We start from the raw sequence: 21,539 nt of genomic DNA, 5'->3' as shown, positions 1-21,539 counted from the left end.
CCCTCCCCTTTTTTCTCTTTCGCTCCATAGAGCATGTGATATTTGACTGCCGCCCCCCTCCCCCGACACACACGCACACACCTCACCCCTCTTCCGCCCACCGAAGTGTATATCTCTGCTTCAGCGTGCTGCAGCGCACTTCACCCCCTTCTGGTGCCGCACCCCTCTCCATCTCCTCCGTGACGGCTGAGAGTGAGGAGCGTTTGCGTAGAACGATGGAAGGAAAGGTGCAATGCGCGTGTGTGTGGGTGTGGGTGTGGGTGTGTGTATCGAGAGGGGCCGAAGCGATCGCCTATCCCCACCCACGCACCTTTTTTTGTCGATTACGCGCACACCTTTCCTCTTTCCTACACAGAGGTGGCGCTGCACTCGTGTGGCTGCCGTCTGTGCCGCGGCGTGCGTCTTTCCACCTTTCTCTCGCCATTTCTTTGCCCTCCCCTGCCGCCTCCTCATTCAGTACGTCTACTCGCATGCGCCCTCGCCGTCAACTCATTTTCCTCGCCTCTCCACCCACCCACCCACCTCCCCACACACACGTGCGTGGAAAGGGCTCCTCAACTCTTTCGTGCCGCTCTAGCTGTGTCGGCCCCCTCCCCTCCCTCGTCATCTCACCCCTTCTGCTACATCAACCACCATGGCAGATGGGTGCTCAGGGTACGGGTATCCCCAAATTTCTCAGGGCTTCAGTGCAAATGTGGCGTACGGCGAAGGACAACGCATCGGTTACACCGTCCCTGGCGGCTCCGTTAGCAGTGGTGTATGCGTACCGCTGCCGTATTACGCGCCGCCAGAGCTCTTCACCTGGTTCCAGGCGGTGGACCATGGCCGTCGTGGGCGCATCGATGTGGCCCAGCTGAACGCCGCCCTCTTCAGCGCCGGCTTCCGGTTCAGCTTTGGGACGACACAGAAACTGCTAGCCCGTTACGACCTCGATCGCACTGGCACCATCACAATAGAAGAATTTGCCCACCTCCACGAGTTTCTCACAGCAATGCAGGAACGCTTCCGCCAGCGCGACACCAGCGGCGACGGGCGTCTCGACAGCAAAGAGGCGCTGGAGGCCTTCCGGCTCAGCGGCTTCGTCCTTGGAGAGGAAACCTTCCAAACTGTCATGCGGAAGTTCGACCGGCAGCATCGAGGCTCTCTCGGCTTCGACGACTACGTCGAGCTCTCCATCTTCATGGCGCAAACGCGCGACGCGTTCGCTTACTATGACCAAGACCGCAGCGGCCATGTCCTCTTCAACTTCGACACCTTCCTCGGAACGGCAGCGATCATCTGCTAAAGTTGGTGCGTGGGTGCATAGCGGTGCCACCCGCCTCCCCCTCCCCCTCCGCGTGTAAGCGTATTTTTCGTTCATGGCGCGCTGTCGCCCTTCATTCACCCTCTTCCTCTGTCGATGAGTGCGGCGATGTGAACAAGGGCCCGTGCCAATCCCTCTGTCCTCCTCTTCGCCCGGGTAGGCGTCTGCAGAGGAAGAGGGGAGAGAGGCGGGGGAAGACGGAGGACAAGCGGGTGGTGGGCGCTCTCGCTGAACCCTCTCAGTGTGATCCCTCACCGCCGCATCGCCTTCACTCCCCCCTCCCCGCTACCCTCGCCTCTGAAATAGCGCAAGCCGCTTGACAGGGCAAGGGAGGACAGAAGCGAACAGGAAAAAAATGGTATTACACATGGCACCAGCGGCAGCGCAGGGGCGTGTGCGCCTCCCTTGGCGGAAAGGGCGCCCCTCTCCCTTCAGCGTCGTGCTCTTGAAAGGGGGGCATCCCCGCACCAGCGCAACATGCGTCGGTCTGCCGGTCACTGCGCCCACAGAGCTCCGCCGCCGACGGACTCGTACGCATCGTGGAAAGTATTCTACCGCTCGCTCACGTGAGCCCGTGCCCCTCCTGTGCTCTTCCCTCTCAACTCTCCCATTCGCCCGCCTCTTCATCCATTCGCCCATCGCCCGCCTCCATCAGCACCCATCTACGCTGGGAAGCTTCACGTGGGAAGCTTTTTCTCTGCACGTGCGGACAGCTATTGGCGCAGCTCGTGGACCAGCGCAGCCGGCCTCTCAGCGCACAACGTTATTCGGCGAGAAAAGGATTCGCGCTCGTCGCTCACAGAGGCCGGCGGGCACATCCGAGCCGTAAAAACAGAGCCACCACACATAAAAGCACCGCCCTTCCTTAGATCCGCTGCCCCCCTTCCTCTCCTCCTCGACCTTCCCGTTGCGTGGCATCGCGCCGTTTCGCCGTCTACACACACGTGCACTAATCGACCTACACAGGGAAGCAGAGGGAAGGAGAAGAGGACAAGACAAGAAGCGATCACACGCCCATCTGCGATTGCGTCCCACTCGCACAGAAGCGCGGGGATGGCGTCATCATTGTCGGTCTCAGTGCCGCTTATGCCGCACAGCTCTGCGATGCGCAGCACTGTCGCCGCCGCCGATGCAGCACAGGAGGCAGAGGAAGCGACGGTCGATGTAACCCTAGACGAGTACTTTGAGGCTTGTCAGGCCTCGTCATCGTCCGCTTTCTCCTCCCGATCGTCCTCGCTGTCCGCTCTAGTGCCGCCCAGCTGTCCAGTTGTGCCATCGTCCTGCGGCGCTGCAGCCGAGGACAGAGATGACTCCACCGCCGCACGACAGCGTCAACACCCGCGCGGCCTGCTAGACGCCGAACCAGCCGCTGCCGCCGCTGCTGCTGTTGGCCTCCCCAGTCCTCTTCAAGGCAGCGTTACGCGGCCGCTACTGCAGCGTCCTCGGCCCCTTCGCAGCCCATTGTTTGCTGACGCGCTTATATCGATCCCCCGCGTGGTTGACGGGGAAGGCGTCGTGCCGCCTGCCGCCTCGCCACCTCACTTGTCTGCGCGCTCTCCTCACACTTTCCCGAGGCCAGAGTCTGCCGCCCCGCCGAGCAGAAGCGCCACAGCATCCGTGGGTGAAGCTGCCGCTATGAAGGGTGCACCAAGACGCACACTGGCGGAGTGTCTGCAACATACGACGCTGCCCTATTCCCCTTCGTTTCGCTCGCCGACTTCTTTCTCTTCCGCGGTCGCTCACTCTTCTGCTGCTTCCCTTGAGTGGGTCGGCTCTGCCTTCGCGTTCCAGTCGCCACCGCCCCCGCCACCCTCGTCTTCGTCATCGTCGTCGTCTTTGAGCGCCAGCGCCGCCGCTCGAGGGAGGAAGCGCTCGTTTACCACCATTACGACGCGGGGCGGGCCTGGCGGTCGACCGTCGGCGGTATTGCCGTCTACGGCTCCTCGAGACGCTACTGCGGCGCATACGGACCCCCTCGCCCGCCAGCGGGCGGTGCTCTTCGACGTTCTCTGTGCCCTGCGCCAGCAGCCCACCGCAAGCTGCGAAAAGCGCACCGACAGGAATGACCCACGTAGCAGCGCACACGTTGGCCCCTCTCCCAGCCCCCATGGTAGCCTGTGGAAGATGCGAGACGCTGTGTTGGCCGAGGCGGCTGCTCATGCGTGGCCGCCCACGTTTTTGGGGGCGCTGGAGCAGCTTCTGGACATAGCGAATGACGTGGCAACGGTTGACGCTCATGTACGTCGGTGCGAGCTGGCACTCGCGCGCCACGTCTCACGCGACGGTGCGGAAGTGCGCGAGGCGTTCGCTCAAAATGTCACAGACGAGAGCATAGGTGTGCAGGGCGCCTCCGAGGCGTTGGAGGCGGCTGCGGTGGGGTCCCTGGAGCGGCTGTGCTCGGCGCTGCGACAGCTGAGCGCTGACTTTGGCCGGTGGGTACTGCAGACCCAGGAATACCTGGTGGTGCTGTGCGAGGGTGCTGCAGCGGCAGGGCACACCGACGGAGCACAAGCGCCCTTTCGCGCGAAGGGTGTGGCGCCCGAGTTGCTGCCCACGCCGTGCTCGCTGGCTGACCTGGTGGCGGCCGCTCGCGAGAACATTGTCCCACTACAGCGCTGCCGTGTGCTGGTAGAGGAAAGCGGCTGCTTCGAAGGGATTGTGAACTTCGAGAGGCTGAGTGCTGCATCGAGCCCAGTGTGGACCACAGAAGCGGCCGTAGGAAGCGCTGCTGGAGGGCAGGCTCTACCACGGTCGCTCACGTCTGCAGAGCTGGCTGCTCGCCTCCTCGACACACTCATCATTCAGGCGAGCGCCTTCCAGGACACGTCGTCGATGGATCTCTACCGCTTCTACGTCGCCTTGCTGCTCTACACGGCGTGGCCCTATGTGTTGCTCTGCACCGCGTCCATCTTCGGCTTCGTACGCGGCATCGACCCGCTGGCGTGGCGTCGGCAGCTGCCACGGCTGTTTCGCTCTTCTTTCTCCCACGTGCGCATCGATGACGCCAGCCGCCGCTGCCCGACAGACATTCTCTCACTCCTTCTAAACTGCGTCGGGTACGATGGCGCCGACAGCGTCGCAGACGCCGCTGGCGCGAGGGAGGCGGGAAAGGACGCGGCGCAGCGCACGAGAGAGCCATCGCCATCGGGTGTGGATCGCAGCGGTGAGGCTGTCGGTACGTTTTGGGTGTCGTCCCTTTGGCGGGCCGGCCGTCGCAGCGGGGACGTCTCGGAGCAACACCTCGCAAGGGCTGCCCTTACGTCGGCCCGTACGTTTGTGTTGCGTAGTCTCGCCTGTTTTACCCGCCGGCACAGGCAAATTGCACTGTCGCGGACCCCAATGCATCCACGACGCGCCCCGGCCACTGTGGGCGGATCGGAAGGCGACACACGGGCAGCGGCCGTGACAAGTGCAACGGGAGCATCGACGAGCCCGCTGTGGCAGAAGAAGAGTGTAAAGGATATTCTGCACCACATCCTGTACGAGGCCGGCGACGGGCCCGGGGATGGTGGCCAAGCTGGGAGTGGCGCCGTCTCGGCTGTTGTGGCGTATGCACAACAGAACCAAGACGTACGCCGCCGCCTCGTGCAGTTAGCCGCTCCGAGCACGGGACTGGCGGCGGTGAATGGGGCGAGAAGCAGCGACGCTGGTGGGAGCCCAGGTCCATTGCACTACACGTACTTTCCTACAACGATTCCGCTCGGATTTGCCTCGATGCTGGCGGAGGCGCTGAGCGGACAGCAGCAGTGGCAACAGCGCCGCGATGAGTATCGTTCCTCGGGCGCCGCCGACGAGCAGGGTTACCTGTTTCCGTCACCCCTTGCATCCTCTCCGAGGCAGCGCTTGGCAGCCGGGGGTGGTGGTGGCGGCGGGAGTGGCACACATGGCCCTTTCATGCAGACCGGTGGCAAGAGTGCTGCTGATGCTCTCGACAGCATCGGCGGTGATGGTGGCGGCGATGAGGGTAGCGGGGTGCTGCGCCGGCGCGGCATATCGCTGTGGACGCTCACCATCAGTGAATCGGCCACCGCCCCGGACGTGCGCTTCACCAACGCCCTCGCTGAAGAGGAGGAGCGTTACCGGACTTCAGTGCGTGACGGTAGCACGGCATCGGGCCAGGGAGGCCAGGAGCAGCGAACGCAACGCTCCCATCAGTTGTGGATCAACGTCACCATCCCATGTGCGCGCTGGGTGACGACGGCGCTGCTCATCCCAATTGGTGTGGTTGTGCAGCGCCTGCAGGAGCGCCGCTTGAGGGAGTTGTTTACAATGTCACTGCACGCGGTCGTTGGCGGAGGCGGCATGGCCAGCGGCTGCCTTTATTCACAGCCGCTGCGTGAATCGGCGCAGTTGGCACAACAGCCGCCGCAGCCGTCAACAGATACGACGTCTCCGGCAGCGCGGCCACTGCTTGGATCCCTCGGACCACCAGATGGAAAGGGCGGCGCGGAGCCCGTGGACCACACCGCCACCACCACCTGCTCCTTTATTTATGCGTTGAAGCTACTGATCGACGTTGCCCTCTGCCGCGACCAGGAGAGACTTGTTCACGGGTTTCTCGAGCGGCTGCACATGGAGCCGCGATGGTGGGTGCGAAACGCCGAGGAGGGTGGCGCGGCCATGTACAACCGGCTCGGCACTGCCGCTCCTGTCGTGTCTGCCCTCTTTGCTGACGCGCTGCGCGGGAAGCGCTTCGGTGATCTCGTGCGGCTCTCCGTACTCCCCGCGAGGGTCGCTGCTGCGGGTGCGGCAGCGAACTTGCCGACAACCGCCACCCCCGCCATGCTGAGGCAGGAGGAGTCTAAGGCGGAGAAAGGGCGCGACAGCCTTCCCGCTGCTGCCGAGATGCTGGACGTGTTCGCGTCTTTCCAGTTGAACTTTGAACTCCCTGACGCCTTCGAGCGCATCTTGAAGCCGCAGGAGTTGAGCCTGTACGTGCAGCCCTTGACGAACGCGACGATGCGCAGTTACCAGACGTACTTCTGGCAGCGCCGCCGGCGTCTCTACATCGATGCCAGCGACGCAAGTGACGGGAGATCGTCACCGGCAGCCACAGCTGAGGCGGGCTGGAATGGTGTGGCGCTCTCCGACGTGTGGAGCTACGTCTTCGGCTACAAGTGTGCCCTCTACTATGCCCAAATTACACTTCGGGAGCAGAAGAAACGGCTCCACCAACGCGACACTCAGGATGCGCAAGTAGCACAGGCAATGGGTCCGCCAGGGCAGAGTGCGACGCAGCACCTGCCATACGTGTCGCGAGGCCTGGGAAGCGCCTACTATACACTCAACTTCGCTGTGGACCAACTGCTCTCCTTCACGCAGAATGTCGCAATCCGCGTGGTGTATGACTTGGAGCGCCTGCTCGCCAAGGCCGTGAGCTCGTCTCCGGAGCTGCTCTCCTGCATGGATCTTTGCTACCAGTTGGATGCGCTTCTACTGGAGCTTAGCTTGGTATCGTTCCCCGCCCGCCCACCCGTTGCTCTGAACGCTCGGGAGCGAGGGATGCAATCCCCAGCGACCGAGGCAGTTCGCGCGGCGGTGCAGCGGACGCTCGAGGTGGCGCTCGACCCTTCGTGCTTGCCTGTGTCTCACATCCGCAGTAGCACACGCAATGCTGTCGAGGCCCTCGTCGCGGCGGTGTCTGCCGCGACGGAGCACCACCAGGCCGCCTTCGCCACGCGTCTGCAACCGCTGGTCGTGCGACTGACTTTCAATCGATACTGCGGCACCGATGAGGAGACGCTATCCTTTCGCTTTCGCTGACACGCGCGCGCCGGTGCATAACAGTCGTCCAGACGTGCATCTGTGCCCACGTGCATCCAATTCTGTGCGAGAGATGGTGAAACTGCAGCTTGGAAACAGACGGTCGATGTCACGGCCTTGTGCACACACACACACACGGACACAGGGATAGGGGAGAGGGGGTCGCACACCGAATAACTGCGCGCGCGGTGGTTCTTCTTCCGTCATCTCGTGCGCACGGCCCCATCCTTAGCCGGCTGCTCCCACCCCGACACCCTCATCACTATTCCCCCTCTCCCCATCTCCATCCCCCTTCCCCTCCTCTCCAGCAGCAATGACTCATGCTGCTCACGGTACAGGGCCCTCTTCATACGTCGCCTCTCTGACGCATGCGTGCATGTATTCACACTCCGGAAGCAAAAGTAGCGGCACCCCACCCCTCAGATAATGTCCGTTCCCAACTTCACGCCCGAGGAGGTAGCCTACTACGCCTCTTTCCGTCTCGATGACCCCGATGAAGCGGCGCTGGCCGCATTTTTAGCAGAGTCGCAGCAGGGAGATGAGGACCGCCCGAGGGAGAACGGTGCCACCCCGTCGAGCACAGCGGCATCCGCCTGTGGGGATGAGGGAGTGCTGCTCACATCAAGCCGCGCGCCGGCAGTTGAGCGCTTCCACAGTGAAGATGTCGAGGATATGTCACCTCGATGTGGGATAGCTCCCGCAGATCGACGTCGGCCTTCAGCCTCCGCATCTACGGCACTAGCAAGGAGGCAGCTCTCTGCCAGGCTGTCCCTTGTGGCTACGCCGCTGACTAACTGCGGTCGCACCCGCTACGGCGTGACACAGTTTCTGACGAAAGGCGACCGCGTCGGCGGTGTCGCAGGCATTGCAGAAGCAGCGCTGCAGACTCGGTGTGTGGAGCTCCCAGCGAGGCAGCTCACCTCCATTGCCCCGATCCAGTGTTTCTTGAACGTCACCCATGTATATCTCCAGCACAACACATTGGCTGACCTCGAAGGCGTTGAGCTGCTTTCACAGCTGCAGGTGTTGGTGGTGCACCACAATCAGCTCACCTCGCTCGCCCCGCTGCAGCAACTGGACCGCCTCTTCTTCCTCGACGTCAGTCACAACAACTTGAGCGCCTCTGTAGACACACTACTGCGCAACGAGCTCCCCTGTCCGAGCCTTCGAAGTCTGAACCTCTCTAACAACCCGTGCTGGAGCCGATGCGGCGGGGTAGCGAGTGATGGTGATGACAGGGAGCGGCACCACGCGTACGTGCAGCAGATATGCGCCGCGTGCCCTCTGCTGGAGCGGCTTGATGAGGTCGAGGTGGAGGACGGTCAGGAGGTGCTGCAACGCAGCAGCAGCAGCAGCAGCGGCACGGAAAGTGATGTGAGCGATACGCTGCAGCAGCGGCCCTCGAGCGCGGCAGGCGCTGCATTCTCTCCAGGCAGATGTACTGTCATACGGCGTCTACACAACACCGTGGAAGCGGCACGCGAAGGCGGCGCTCTGGTCCGCCCGCAGCATACCAACACGCGTAGAGGTCTCGCGCCTTCTGGTTCCCCATCTGGCACCGAGGCAGCGCTCCGTAGTCAGCCACGCCACAGTGGTCGTGCAAGAGAGGCTGTGTTTCTAGAGGAGGAGCAGGCGCGTTTGGTGCATCAGCTCATCCTGCGGCGCTCCGTAGATGCCGCATCGGATAGCGCCGTGACGGTCCGCACGCTTTCGACCGCTCCCCTGCCCGTCAACTACAGCCGTGGCGTTGGGGACGGTCCCGACCCACAACGAATAGCGACGGAAGAGGCAGTGGCACCGAGTACACCGCAGGTAGCCGAAAGCGTGACTGCTGTGTCTACTCTTCAGGTGGGGCGAGGCGCAACCCTTCAGCTCTGCCATGACCTTCAGTTTACGGAGAAAGTGAGTCAGGCACGGCTGCAGCGCGACGTGGCGGCGCACTGGGACAATGTGTCGCGGGTGCTGCAGACGGCGCAGGCGTTGCAGCAAGACCGGTGGCGCCGGATACAACAGAGGCTGCAAGGGCAGTCAGTAGCGTACTCCGAGTCCTTGCGGTTACTCGAGAAGGAATCGTGCACAAAAAATCTTGACCACTATCGCAGCCGCCAAGAGGTCAGGAAAGATGCACTGGCCTGCATGAAAACTGCGGCAGAGACTCCTGTGGCGCCGCCGGTAGCCTCCTCCGCACGCGCCAAATCCCTGGAAACCCTCGCAGAGAATACAGCAAGAAATCCGTGCGCGTCAACGCTCGCGCCGAGACCGCCCCCGCATTCTTAAGCTTCTGCGGGGGGGATGCAGATGTGGAGGAGGTTCGTGGTGGGCGCGGCGGGGAGGTATCGCTGCCTTTTCCTTGGAGCCGCAACGGGCGTCCACACTAGCGCAAGCGCACGTGTTAATTCACAGCTGGCAGCGCCCCTCTTCTCTTTCCAACCTCTCAGCTGATCCGATTGAGCCCCAATAAGCGCTGCGGTCTGCCCCCAGCCTTCCCCCCACCCCCATCCCTTTCGCACGCGTACCGCTCAGGTGGAGAACGCCGTGAGGGACTCCTCGACGAGAATGTGGACGAGAAGGCGTCGAGATGCGCCCCAAAACGGTATCAGCGGCCCCTTCACGCGCGTCTATATGTCTCCGTGGCGCGTGAGAAACGCCACCGCACCGGCATTGGCGGACTCTGCAGAGAGAGGGCCTGCGCACATGACGATGTATGTATATCGGGAAGTGTACTGCAGTTTCTTCGCCCCCCACCTTTGTGAGCGTAGACTGACACGGGCCGACCCCAACGTGCTGGTAGGGACCGCCCAGCCTCCCCTCCCCTCCCACCCGGCGTAGGAGGCCGGCCCTCTCGTCCGCGTGTATAGCGCAATGCTTTTGACCTCTTTCCGACCTCACTCGCCTCCGACACCGCACCCCAATCACTTCTCTGCCCCCAATAGCGCCGCTGCAGGCAACCCCCCCCCCATCCCCGTCGGCGTACATCTGCATCTTTTCCTCTGTGCCCGCTTGGGCCCGGTTAGGAGGGAGGGGGGGAAGCGGAGTGGAGAGGGGGGTTCTCCAGTCCGCGTTGGCTCTCGGAGTTCATTTCGTTCTGCGTGCGCACATGTGCCATCGAATCACACGCGCACACAAGCACAAAACCTCTCTCTGCTCTGCTCTTCGTTCCAGCTGGCCCTCTCCACGACACTGGTGTTCGCATGGGCCGCTACTTGACCCCTGACCTCGTTGCCTTCCTTCTTGAGGTGACGCGCGCGTAAGCGACGGGCAGCTGACCGCGCTGTAATCGATGCGTAGCTCTGCTTCCGTCTTCTGGGGAGCCACAGGTTACCCGTCTCTCTCAGAGATATGCGCTCGTGGGGCAGGGGAATCGGGCGAGCGTGATGTCGGTGCTCTCCTCTGTGCCCGCTCCCCTCTTCCTTTACACAGACAAACATGCACACACACACACACAAACACACACACGCCGTGGAAGCGCCGCACGTTCGAATGCAGCTGCAAGTCATGGACGCAAGCTTTGCCGCAGCTTCCCAATCCTCCCCCTCCCGCTCCCTCCTCACATCCTCTCTTCGCTCCCATGACCCCTCTGTGTCCCTCCGGGGTGTCTCGCGTGTATCAGGCAGGCGTTTGGCGTAGCGCTCGCGCTCACCCCCACACTGCGTCTTTCGGTTCCTTGTCTCTCCGGCCTTTATGCGAATCTCGGCACGCCTGTGTGTGTGTGTGTGCTCGTCAGCAGTGGCAGTGTTCCCGGAGGGCGCAAAGGCACACCGATACACGTTACTGACGGCGGCATTCTCAGCAAGCACACGCACACGCGTACACACACACACACACACGTCGGTACACCAAAGGAAAAGTACACCGTCGGCATATCTCATGTCTTCTGCTCTTGACAGCATCCTCGCGAAGGCCGAAAATGAGGTGCGCCAGCGTCTGCACAGCCTGGCTGCCTCGACGGCGCCGGGTCCGTCCTCTCGGGCTAACGCGGCCTCGTCGCTCTCGCTTCTAACCCCGGAGGATTGGAACGCTGTTCGGTGCCCGCTTCTGCGAGACGCCACTCTCACCCCTACCACCACCGGGAGAGCGGATGTGGTGGAAGGCACAGCGACAAGCCCCCATGCGGTAGACACAAGTGAGCTGCTGGGGTACACGCAGATGCGGTGTGCAGAGCTGCCCATGCGTCTGCAGACTGAGGCGCTGCAGACACGCCGCTACGAGCATCTCCTTCGTCAACATATGCGCGAGCTCGTCACCCTCAGCGAGTTCATGACACTGCTCAGTCGTGCCCCACCGACATTGGCGGCGGTGCCTCGGGGCACTTCAGATCCGGCGTCGAACGTGGCGCAGCTTCCAGTTGACTTGCGAGCGCTTCCTGCGGAAGAAGAGATGGGGCCCCGTCTCGCGCGCTGCAGGGCTCGCATTCGTGAGTTGGAGGCGATGGTGCGGCAGGACGCAGAAGCCAAGGTGCGATGCTGTCAACGCATGGTGCTTCTCAGCGAGTTTGTGCGCGCTTTGGTTCAGCACGTTACAGCACATGTCCTGACGCTTAAGCCGGAGACAAGCGATGGCGCAGCCGCGACAAACCGACCTCGTACGGAGCAACACGCGTGAGCCCTTCGCCTTTCCTGAAACAGCTCTCCACGTAACCCTTTCGCTTTGCCTCGCCGCTCTCACCCCCTTCATCTCTCTCCGCCACCGCTCCGTGTGTGTGTGTGTGTGGCTGCACGTGACGCTCATTGCGGCTGTTGCGTGATGGCCACAATTTCCGCATTCCTCTCTTGCACGCGATTGGGGGGGAGGCGTTCGATGCTGTTCCTGTCGTTTCGCTGTGCCCCCCCCAGCCGCACCGAATGACGCCGACCACCCCACTGCGCGACATCATCGAGGGGGGAGTATACCCGCACTCCCTTCCCTCTGAGGGGGAGGGAGGCCACACGCCTGCCGACTGCCCTCGGGTACGGCTGCGGGGAGTTGGTGCCAGCAGAGATGTCCGGAGCTACATTGTGCCCCATTCACTACGCGAAATCCTTGCATCGCTAAAGGCTCCAAGCGCACCTTGTCTGACGAGGTCCACGGAGTACGCATCCGCTCCCTCGCAATGCATGCGCGACCGCCCGCCCGGGCGTCTATGGCTGACCCGACCCCTGCGCGAGCCCTTGCTGCCACAGGCGCACCGCAGCATCCCACCTGCCGCGGCACACGCGGGCAAGCCAGCCACGCACATCCGCTCACTGGGGTCGGCGGAAGTGGAAGATGAAGATGGCGAGGCACCGCTGGCGTGGTGTACCGCCTCCACGCAGAGCAGGCAGAGGTGCGACGAGCACGAGTGCTGGACGCCGCGGGGGCGCGATGAGATCCCCACGAATCGGCCTCAGGGCGCTCCTCTGCGCACTGCACCGCCGGCACCCCGAAGCGCGCCACCGAGTGCCGCATCCAGGCCCGGGTGTGGAGCGTCTCCACAACACATTATGGGATGCCGCGGCTCGCAGCCCCTGGAGGAATACTGCGGCGTGTGCCCAGACCACACACACACACTTTTTCCTACGCCGCAGGCGTGGTGCGACAGGTGTTGGTGGGCTGTGCGGCTGTGCGTGCGTCTATCGGTCGACGCGCACGTCGTGGGGTGGGTGCGGCGGTGAACGGAAAAGTGCCTATTCGCTCCCGTACGTTACGAGCTCCCCCCCTCACGCCCTGGCACCGGTCCATCGCGCGTGCAGGCACGACAGCAAGGCGCCGACTCCGTCAGCAGAGCGCGGCCCCCGTCTCGTACTCTGCCCACGCACCCACGCCGCGCACTCCCCCCTCCTCCCCATCCGAGTGGCGCAGACTCGCCGCACCACAGTGGGCGGCCGGGGCCGGGTCACATACGCCCGTGCCACGCCCGGCTCCGTACCCATCGTGTGGGTGGCGCAAGCGGGTGCACTGCCGCACGGCGCTCCGGCGCATGTAGCCGGCCGCGGTGCCGCTACCAGGGATGACTCGGGGCAGTTGGCAGGGCTAGAGAGAGGCAGAGAGAGGGGGTGTGGGGAGGGGGCTGCTCGCCTTTCCCACTGAGCGGGTGGGGCTACTGGACCCCCCTCCCGTCACACAAAGTGGGGGCGAGACGCTGGACGCATCGCGAAGGGGAGCGCGTGCTCCCTCTTTCGCCCTTCTCGGCGATGAGGAGGGCGATGGTGCGATGGAGCGAACGAAGAGTACCGAAGAAGCGAAGACGAACGAATAGCGGTGGTGGTACGCTGACGAGGAGGCGGGGGAACGGGTCTGCACAGGTTCAAAAGAGAAAAGAAAAAAGAAACAGTGGAGATGAAAAGGGATGAACGGATTGCGGACAGGGAGGAGGTGGAAACGGCCCCGACCCATTGCGGAGGCTCATCAGGCACCCCACCCCACCCCCCACTCCTCTCTTCGCGCATAGAGCGGATCTCTTCGTCCCCGTGTGTTAGATGCTTCTCCCGCTTCCACCACCCGTAACAGTCACAAGAAGTCCTCACTTTACCGTTGGTACGGAATAGATTCAGCAGCGGTGCCGCCCACCTAACAAGTCCGCTCTGCTCTCAACCTCTCTCACGAGCACCATGTATTCCTCTCTCTCTTTTCTTCTGCTTCCGTGCAAGCTGATCCCACTGATCACGCTGTCTGACGGTATATATATATATATACACAGGTGCGTGCGGGTGCAGGCGTGCGTCACTCGTTTCCCGTTACTGCCCGCTTTCGTGAGGCATCATCACCATCGGTGCCACTCTGTGTGTGTGTCCGCCTACCATTTCTTTTCTCGTGCAGCTTAGCCGCTTTCCTTTCCTTTTTTTTTCTCCGCTCGAGTCACACCTTTCGTGAGCAAACGAGCAGGAAAAATAAAAACATTTCGTTTGTGTTTGTGTATGTACCACTGCTAGTGCGGCCTGGCGCCTCATGACCGCCTCTGGCACCCACACACTCACTCACCCTACACGCACGCATACAATAAGCACACTTTTTTTTTCACTTTCAGCCGACCTTGTTTTAGTGGGTGTCTTCCATCTGCCCTTACTGCCATCGATCGGCACAGCAGTAAAGCTGAACGACGTCTCCACTCCTGCGAGCACCCTTCTCTCTCTCTCTTTACAACCCGCTGCCGTCTCCTCCATCACTCGCCCCCGGATCCGCCGCCCTCCTACTCGTTCGCGCCTTCCTCATCCGAGTAGAAGATACCAACAGGGAGTAAAAAAAAAGCGGAGACGCACGAACCCCAAATCCGCGCCCGCTTCCCACACGCATACGCGCACTGACTTGTTGCGCGCGCGCCGCTCCCTTCTTAGGCCTTTACAGACACAAATATATACACATATGTATGCACTTATACCCTTATTCCTTCTGAAATATTACGGACTTGTGCACTTGTGGCGAGCTCTCTCTCTCTCTGAGTGCCCCTCCCCCCACGCACTGCATCACCGCTCACTCTTTTTTTTTCTTCTCTCAGGCGCGCGCAGGGTGCACACTCTGCTAACCGTCACCCCTGCTGCTCCGCCTTTCTCTTCCTCACTCCCACACAGTGTCCAAGGAGCGGGCCAGTGTAAGAGTGGTGGGGCGACGAAAAAAAAAGAAAAAGAAGCCGCCAACTAAAAGGCAAAAAGCACCCCCTTCCTCAGCACTCTCTCCCTCTTCCATCAATATATATATATAGAACAAAGCATATATATATATATAATTCACTGCCATTCTGCCTTGCTTCGCTTGTTCTCCGTTGGGCTCACTCTCCCTCACATAACATAAATGAATAAATATATATGACTGTATGTGCTTTACATATACCGGCAAGTAACGTCCATCGCCCATTTTTTCTTCTTCGTGAACCCCTCACTTCTTTTTTTCGGTCACGCGTGCATGTGCATGTGTGTGTGTGCCTTTCTATCTCACGCTGTGACCCTCTCACCCTCCCTTGTACCGCGCCTGTGTACAAGATATTTTTTTTGCTTGCTTGTGTTGCTTCAGGGGGGAGGGTCGTATGCATTACCCGTTGGACATGCTAGAACGTCTGTCTGGTCTACCTGTGTGTGTGTTTTTTTTCTTTCACGTTGGCCCGCCCCCGCCTCGTGACCCCCACACGGCACTTCCTCTCATCCCGCCCGTCCGCCTGCCTCGTATGGCAAACCTTTCAACTCGGGATTCTGTACGTCTACTTTCTTGTTGGTTTCCCTCCCGTGATCGGTGCCATTGAGGTTGCCGTTAGTGCGGTTGTGTTGGCCTTCATCGCCGCGCTCCCTCCTCCTCCTTCCCCCCACCCCGTCGAGCCTCTTTTTGTTGTTGTTCGGTTTTGCTTTGCTTCCGTCTGTCGGTCCGTCTGTCCTTTTCCTTTTCTGTTGTGTTTTTTTCTTTCTTCTTTTCTCCCCCCTCTCCCTCTCCCTCCCCCAACGAAAAGGACGAAAAGACACCCAAAGGCGTTTCGTACTTTTTTCCCGTCGGTTCCGTTACGCCCTCCGTTCACGACCCGTCGCTGAATCGCACTTGCCTCGCATTGTCTTTGTGTTTCACGCCGACCCCCTCCCCCCCGCCCCCAAACACGCACACACCCGCCACCCCTCCCTCTCTCTCTCTCACTCCGTTTTCAGTGCAGAGGGACGAAAGGAAAATAACGCTAAACGTATACAAAAAAAAAAGTTTTTTTTAAAGAATACTAAGCAGCGGCGCGGCGGGGGGAAACGCGTACGTGTCCGACCCTCCCTCCGGACTATCCTGTCATTTTTTTCTTTGGTCAATCGTTTGCCAAAGCTCTCCTCCTCACACCATTGTCGTTGGCCCTTCCTCTTTTCGTCCCTTAGCTTTCGTTTCACTGTCGCCGTCGTCGTCTTTGCCTTCCGTCCTCAGGAGGCGGGTCGGCTCATCACCTCCGGGAAGGGCGTCCAGCGCTTTGGGGATTTGTTAGGTCTTCTTCCGTGGCTTCTTTGTTTGTTTGTGGTGTGCGTGTGTGCGTGCCGCTGTTGTGGCACAGCACGCACCGACTTCCCTTCCCTTCCTCCACCCGCCCCATACATAAATTCGCTATCTCCTCTCCGAAGGGGGTGCCCGTGCTTGTGGTGAGCTCTTAAGGTGCATTAAGGGGAAGGCTGCATCGCTAATCGTGTCGCCGCGGCTGTCCTCGTGTGTCTTGTCGAGTCACCAGATTTTTTCGAAGCTCAGTCCCGCGGCCGCCAGCGACCCTCTCCTGCCGCGTCAATGGAACGTCAGCTGCCGGACGCGGTCGGCAGCAGGAGCGTTTCCAAGCTTTCGCTAATGGAAGATGATGCACAGGAGATGGGGAACAGAGCATCTTCGCCGCCGCCACTCTCCTCGTCATCGTCGAAGCCAGCTGTGACGTACGGCTATAGGATTGAGATGGGTAGTCCCTCAGAAGCGCCACAGCCGCAGGAGTCGACGGTGCGCAGTAGCTCTCCCCTTTTGTCATCTGGGGTGCTCGTGCGGCACGCCGTGAGCAACTGTAGGTCGCTTGCCGGCTCCGCCTTCACGAACGACGGTGGCGAGGAGCAGAACGGAGACAAGGGCAAACACCGCGGTAGCAGCACGACCGCAAAGAGCTCATCTCGCGGCGGTGAAACGGTGGCCACGGCGACGACCTCCCCGACTCCTATTCTTGCAGATGTACCCGGCTCCTCTTCCTCGGCACCTTCCGCGCTCTCTCTACTTAGTCACGGCGGCATCAGCGCAGCTTCATCAGTCTACAACGTTCGCAGCATATCTCCGGGCAGCGGCAGCGGTCAGGCCACCGGCATGCTTAAGAGTCTCCCCGTCTTTCCTCCGCGAGTTTTCCGGGCGGCTGGTATACCACCACCCTCTGCCGAGGCCGCGGCCACCACCCCCGAAACGCTCGTGACGCCCCCGGCACCTGGGCGGCTGACGATGACGGTGACTGGCACAGGCCACACCGTGACGCCTCTGTCATCCCCGGCAGTCGGCCCCACTCCAGCGGCAGCCACGTTGTCCACCAGCCCAGAGGGCATTGCGCTCTCGGCTCAGCTCACCTGTTTCGCTATTGGCGGGTCGCGCCGGCGCAACAGCATCAGTGTGCCCACCAGCCCCTTTCCGGCCGAAGGTGACAAGGCAGCGAACTCCTTCACGGAGGACGGCGTCGGCAGCCCTGATGAGCGTTGGCGGGTCGACCCACACCACCTAGCTCCTTCCGATCACAACAGCCACGCCGCCCCCTCTGCCGCCGGCTCTGCGAACGAGGCGGCCACGCGGTCCCCGCAAAACGCAGATCAAGCCACTGAAGATGACAGCGCCGCCCTGAACGTGCATCCGACAGCTAGCACGTCCGCCTCATCGGCTCCGCCGTTCTCGCCCTCGCACGCGGTGCGTAGCCTAGGAGCGTCTGCGTCATCGGCAGCTGGAGTCGTCACGTCTGCCGCTACAGTGGCCCACACCCCTAGCAGCCACAACGTCCCCATACCACCTTCCATCCCCGTGGCTTCGCAAGGGAGCAAGAGCACCAGGAACGCGAGCAACTTGAGCCTGAGCACCGACCATGTGCGCAATCCGCTCTTTATCGGCCAACTCCCCTCCCCTATCGTATCGCCCGTAGCTACAAGTGCTGCGGGAGGCGGTGCGGGCGGCTCCACGTCACCCGCCAACCGCGGCGGTGCAGCACTCAGCCGGCGCGACTCGCAGTCGCCGAGTCCCTCGCTGCGCTTTGCAACGCACGACCCGTACAACGCGTCTGTCATTGTGGCAACACCGTTGATGAGCGCTGTGCCGCGCACAACGAGTTTCGCCAGCCATCGCTCTCCCTCGACGACGTCGACCGGGCTGGGCATCGCGCACATGCGAATCTGGAGCGCCTCGGCACTCGCCAGTGGCAACGCTGTCGGTGGTTATGGCGGCGTCGCTGCTGTGGACAGTGGCGCCTCGTTCTCCTACTGCGCCGTCGCGAACTCAGACACGATGAGCGTGAAGTCGAGCATGGCGGATGTATCGCGAGGAACTCATGACGGCATCATCCCGGGACCCGCCGGCGGTGGTCCTTCTAAGCTGCCGTCGCCGTCCACAGGGGAGCACTTCCTCTGCAGCCCCCAAGGCCCCTACGGAGGCTACGCGGTGCCTCAGACCGCGCGATACGCCCACGACGTGCCGCCTGCGCGAACGTCGGCGCCATACTGCGAGGTTGGCGAAAGTGCAGCAGAGGCACCGCATGAAGGTGCCTACCAACAAGAGTGCGAGAAAACGCCGCCTGGGCAATCGTCGTACGGGCCCCACTCGGCGCACCCGTTCCAGCAACACGAAGAACAAGGGCAGCATGTGCAACATCCCAGCACGTATGTGCCGCCGAACGAACAGCAGCAGCCAGAGCACCATCACCGCCAAGGGCTGAGAAAGCAACACCCCCCGCGCCCGCAGTACGAGCCGCTGTGGGACGAGCAGCACCAGCATCCGCCCCATCCTCCGCCGGCGCAGGAGGCGCCCGGGCACTACCAGTCTTTCGAGCCAATGCCGCGGCGACATCAGCAAGGGTATCCGTGCGAGTACCCGCAGCCGTGCCCAGAACAGCAGCAGCATCAGAATCAACAGCACGAGCGCCCTTGCCCGCACCAACGCGAGGCATACGACTACCCAGAGCAGAGCTTTGATTCTTCGCAACAGCAACACCAACAGCCGCAGCAGAACCCGTACCCTCAGACGCCCGAGTTGCATGGCCTATGCGCATATCAGGCGTACGCTGAGCTACCGCAACATCGCCTGCATTCCATGCCACCACCGCAGGAGCAGCAGTATCAGCCACCTCAGGTCCTGCAATCATATATGCCACAACCACATCCGCCGCAGATGCGCGCACTCCAGCCACAGCGGCAGCAGCCACCACAGCAGCCGCACCGCACTCAGAGGCTAGGCGGTGAACGGAGCAGCAACGCAGGTGCGACGCATCACAACTGGAATGGACCACGGAAGCGCACAGCACAGGATGTACTGCCAGGCTTCTTCTCTGTGGACACGATTCAGCTAGGCGATCAAACGCACCTCGTCGTAGACCGAAATGGGGTGCCACACGAACACAGCGAGCAGCCGCAATCCACTGCTGAAGCGTCGAACGGCGCTGCGCTTCTCACCGGCGGCAGTAGCATGGATTATACTCCACCGCCATGTCGAACGAGTCATGAGGGCTACGGGCCTAGCGCCGCTCTCGAGCTCGACAACACAGGACGCTCACCGGCGCTGACCGCGATGCCCTTTCCACCGGTCGGCCGACGGCAGCCGCAGCAGTTGAGCCGCTCCTTTAGCGTGTATTACGACGCGACACCAGCGCATGGCACGCTCGGAGACTACAACAGCGGCTCTCGCGCCAGAGCAGAGTCCGCCGCGGCGGTGCCAAGAACTTCGTCCTTTGGCAGTGACGACGATGAGGCAGTGCTGATGCATGGCGGTGCCATGCACAGCTCGCAGCCCCCGCGCGCAGCGCGGCATATAGGGAGCGCATCGGTGATGACGGTGGGGGGTATGATGGTCGCACAGCCACCACGCATGGAGGCACCGGCAGTCTCGCGCGCATCGAACCCGCGGGCTGGCTACGCCATGACCTACCGTGGGGGTAGTAGCGGCGAAGGCAACACCAACATGAGCGGTGGCACCGGTAGTGGGAGTAGTGGGCCCAGCAACAAGTCCGTCCTCTTGAACAATGGTAGCGGTTGTATGGCCAACGTGGAGGCCATCGAGAGCGGCAGCTGCAGCAGTGCCAACGGTGGTGGTGGTGCTCCAGGCATGACACATGTGTACAATGTCGACAGCTCAATCGACGTCTGCGGCAGCCCTGGCGCTCCAGGATCCACGTCACCGAGTGCAGGGCTCAACGCGCAAGTCGGCGTCCGCAGCGGCGGTGGCTACACTAGCGCCAGCGTAACGACACCAACCGTAATATATGGCGCCTACCCGCATTACCCTTCCATGTGCAACTATGCGATGGGGTCTACCGGCGTGCACGTCTCGCAACCCGCGCGCCGCACGACGAGCTCGGCGACGGCTATGTCGTCCTCACAGGATGGCCCAAACGAGTGTCGCCCTACCAGCAGCGCGCCCTTTGCGCCGCCGCTCCCTCGCAGCGCCGGTGCGATGGAGGGGCGTGGCGGGGTAAAGGGTCGGCCATCCCACGGCCAGGGAGCCATCATACACGCATCACTGAGCACACAGCAGCACCCGCACAGACACCCCAGCGCGAGGGGCAGCGCCGCGGACGAGTCGCAGACCATGAGCGGTGGCGAAGAGTCCTCCTCGCCACACATCGCCTTGCCAAACCGGTGCCGCTTTTCCATTCCTTCGATGAACCAGCCGAACGATTACGGCGGCATGCAATTTCCGCAGCAGCAGCAGCAGTACGGCATCGCCGGCGAAGGCAGCAACAGCAACATCGGCGGCACCCCAGCAAATGCGGCACGCGGCACCGGTGCGATGGGCTGCACCACTGGACACGGGGCAAGCGTGTCGGGGGCGCCATTGCAGGACCAGGATGCCGGCAGGGCCGCCACAGCGCTGATGCTGTGCCCTTCTGAGGGTCCTCTGATAGAGCCGTCAAGAGGAGCGTCGGAAAAGGCGGAGGTTGTCAAAGGTGCCGCAAGAGCCATGGAGCCGAACACGCCCACGTCGGGCACTGGCGTACCAGCAACGCAGCGGCGGAGACGCCCACATAAGAAGTGATGACTCAACGGTTGCGCGCCCCCTCTATCACGCGTACGGGTGCACGCGTGCTGTCTCCTTTGTCAATTTATACACGTGCGCCGGTGCGTGCATGCGATCACGCACCCCTTCACCTGACCTCACCCCACCGCACACACACACACACAGACGTGTGTGTGTGTGGGCGTCCTTTGATTACCGTCTGTGATGCGCCGTATTTCTTTCATCTCACTCACGTGTCCCTCTTTCCCTGCATAGATCCCCTGCCGCCCTCCTCCTCGTCGTCTGTTTCCTCTGTGCTTCTCCCGTCTCTCTCTCTCTCTCTTTGTTTTGATCGTACGCGCCGGAGATGTCTGTTGTTTGTCGCTGTGTGGCTGATGTTGATGGTGCCCTTCATTCTTGCCCATCTTTTCCCCCTCTCCATGTGTCTATCCCACATCGTTTCATCCCGCAGAGGGCAGGGGAGCGCCCGCCCGGTCGCTGTGCGCGTGTGGGTGTGAACGGGCGGGCTGCTCTTCCTTCGCCTTCTTCCTCTCCAGTTTTGTTTGGTCTTGCCACGAATCGTTCCTCTGTGGTGGCGGTGGTGGGAGAGAGGTGCTCAAGCGGATGTCGCTTCGTTTTGCTGCCCCCCCCACCCCCTCTTCCTCGCCCTCTCTCCCACACGTGAAAGCCAAGAACAATCGCTGTGCGTGTACGTGTCTCTGCGTATGGGACGCACTGCTCCGTTGCCTCCACTTCTGCTCCTTCACCTCTCTTGTCTGTCTCCATAGATCGCTTGCCGCCTTCACTTCTGGTGCTTGGGGACTGTTCTCTCTCACTCGCTCGCTTGATTGATAGCTTTGCTGTCGCT

At 61.9% G+C, this 21,539-nt stretch overlaps 5 protein-coding genes across 5 annotated transcripts; all 5 read left to right on the top strand.

The window, feature by feature from the left end:
• Nucleotides 1-634: 634 nt before the first annotated feature.
• LSCM1_05959 (uncharacterized protein) lies at nt 635-1,285 on the top strand (the record flags this gene model as incomplete). The annotated part of the gene is made up of 1 exon (XM_067323393.1): nt 635-1,285. The coding sequence occupies one exon, from the start codon at nt 635-637 to the stop codon at nt 1,283-1,285; it is 651 nt and encodes a 216-aa protein (XP_067180344.1).
• A 2,142-nt stretch (nt 1,286-3,427) lies between these two features.
• On the top strand, nt 3,428-7,066 carry LSCM1_05958 (uncharacterized protein; the record flags this gene model as incomplete). Its single annotated transcript, XM_067323392.1, has 1 exon — nt 3,428-7,066. One exon carries the CDS (start codon nt 3,428-3,430, stop codon nt 7,064-7,066), a length of 3,639 nt encoding a protein of 1,212 aa, XP_067180343.1.
• A 426-nt stretch (nt 7,067-7,492) lies between these two features.
• LSCM1_05957 (uncharacterized protein) lies at nt 7,493-9,343 on the top strand (the record flags this gene model as incomplete). Its single annotated transcript, XM_067323391.1, has 1 exon — nt 7,493-9,343. One exon carries the CDS (start codon nt 7,493-7,495, stop codon nt 9,341-9,343), a length of 1,851 nt encoding a protein of 616 aa, XP_067180342.1.
• Nucleotides 9,344-10,933: 1,590 nt separating this feature from the next.
• On the top strand, nt 10,934-11,668 carry LSCM1_05956 (uncharacterized protein; the record flags this gene model as incomplete). The annotated part of the gene is made up of 1 exon (XM_067323390.1): nt 10,934-11,668. The coding sequence occupies one exon, from the start codon at nt 10,934-10,936 to the stop codon at nt 11,666-11,668; it is 735 nt and encodes a 244-aa protein (XP_067180341.1).
• Nucleotides 11,669-16,306: 4,638 nt separating this feature from the next.
• LSCM1_05955 (uncharacterized protein) lies at nt 16,307-20,710 on the top strand (the record flags this gene model as incomplete). The annotated part of the gene is made up of 1 exon (XM_067323389.1): nt 16,307-20,710. One exon carries the CDS (start codon nt 16,307-16,309, stop codon nt 20,708-20,710), a length of 4,404 nt encoding a protein of 1,467 aa, XP_067180340.1.
• Between the last annotated feature and the right edge of the window lie 829 nt (nt 20,711-21,539).

The sequence above is a fragment of the Leishmania martiniquensis genome, chromosome 13 (assembly GCF_017916325.1).
Source record: "Leishmania martiniquensis isolate LSCM1 chromosome 13, whole genome shotgun sequence".
Lineage (NCBI taxonomy): Eukaryota > Euglenozoa > Kinetoplastea > Trypanosomatida > Trypanosomatidae > Leishmania > Leishmania martiniquensis.
This window is presented reverse-complemented; position numbering and strand designations above follow the sequence as displayed.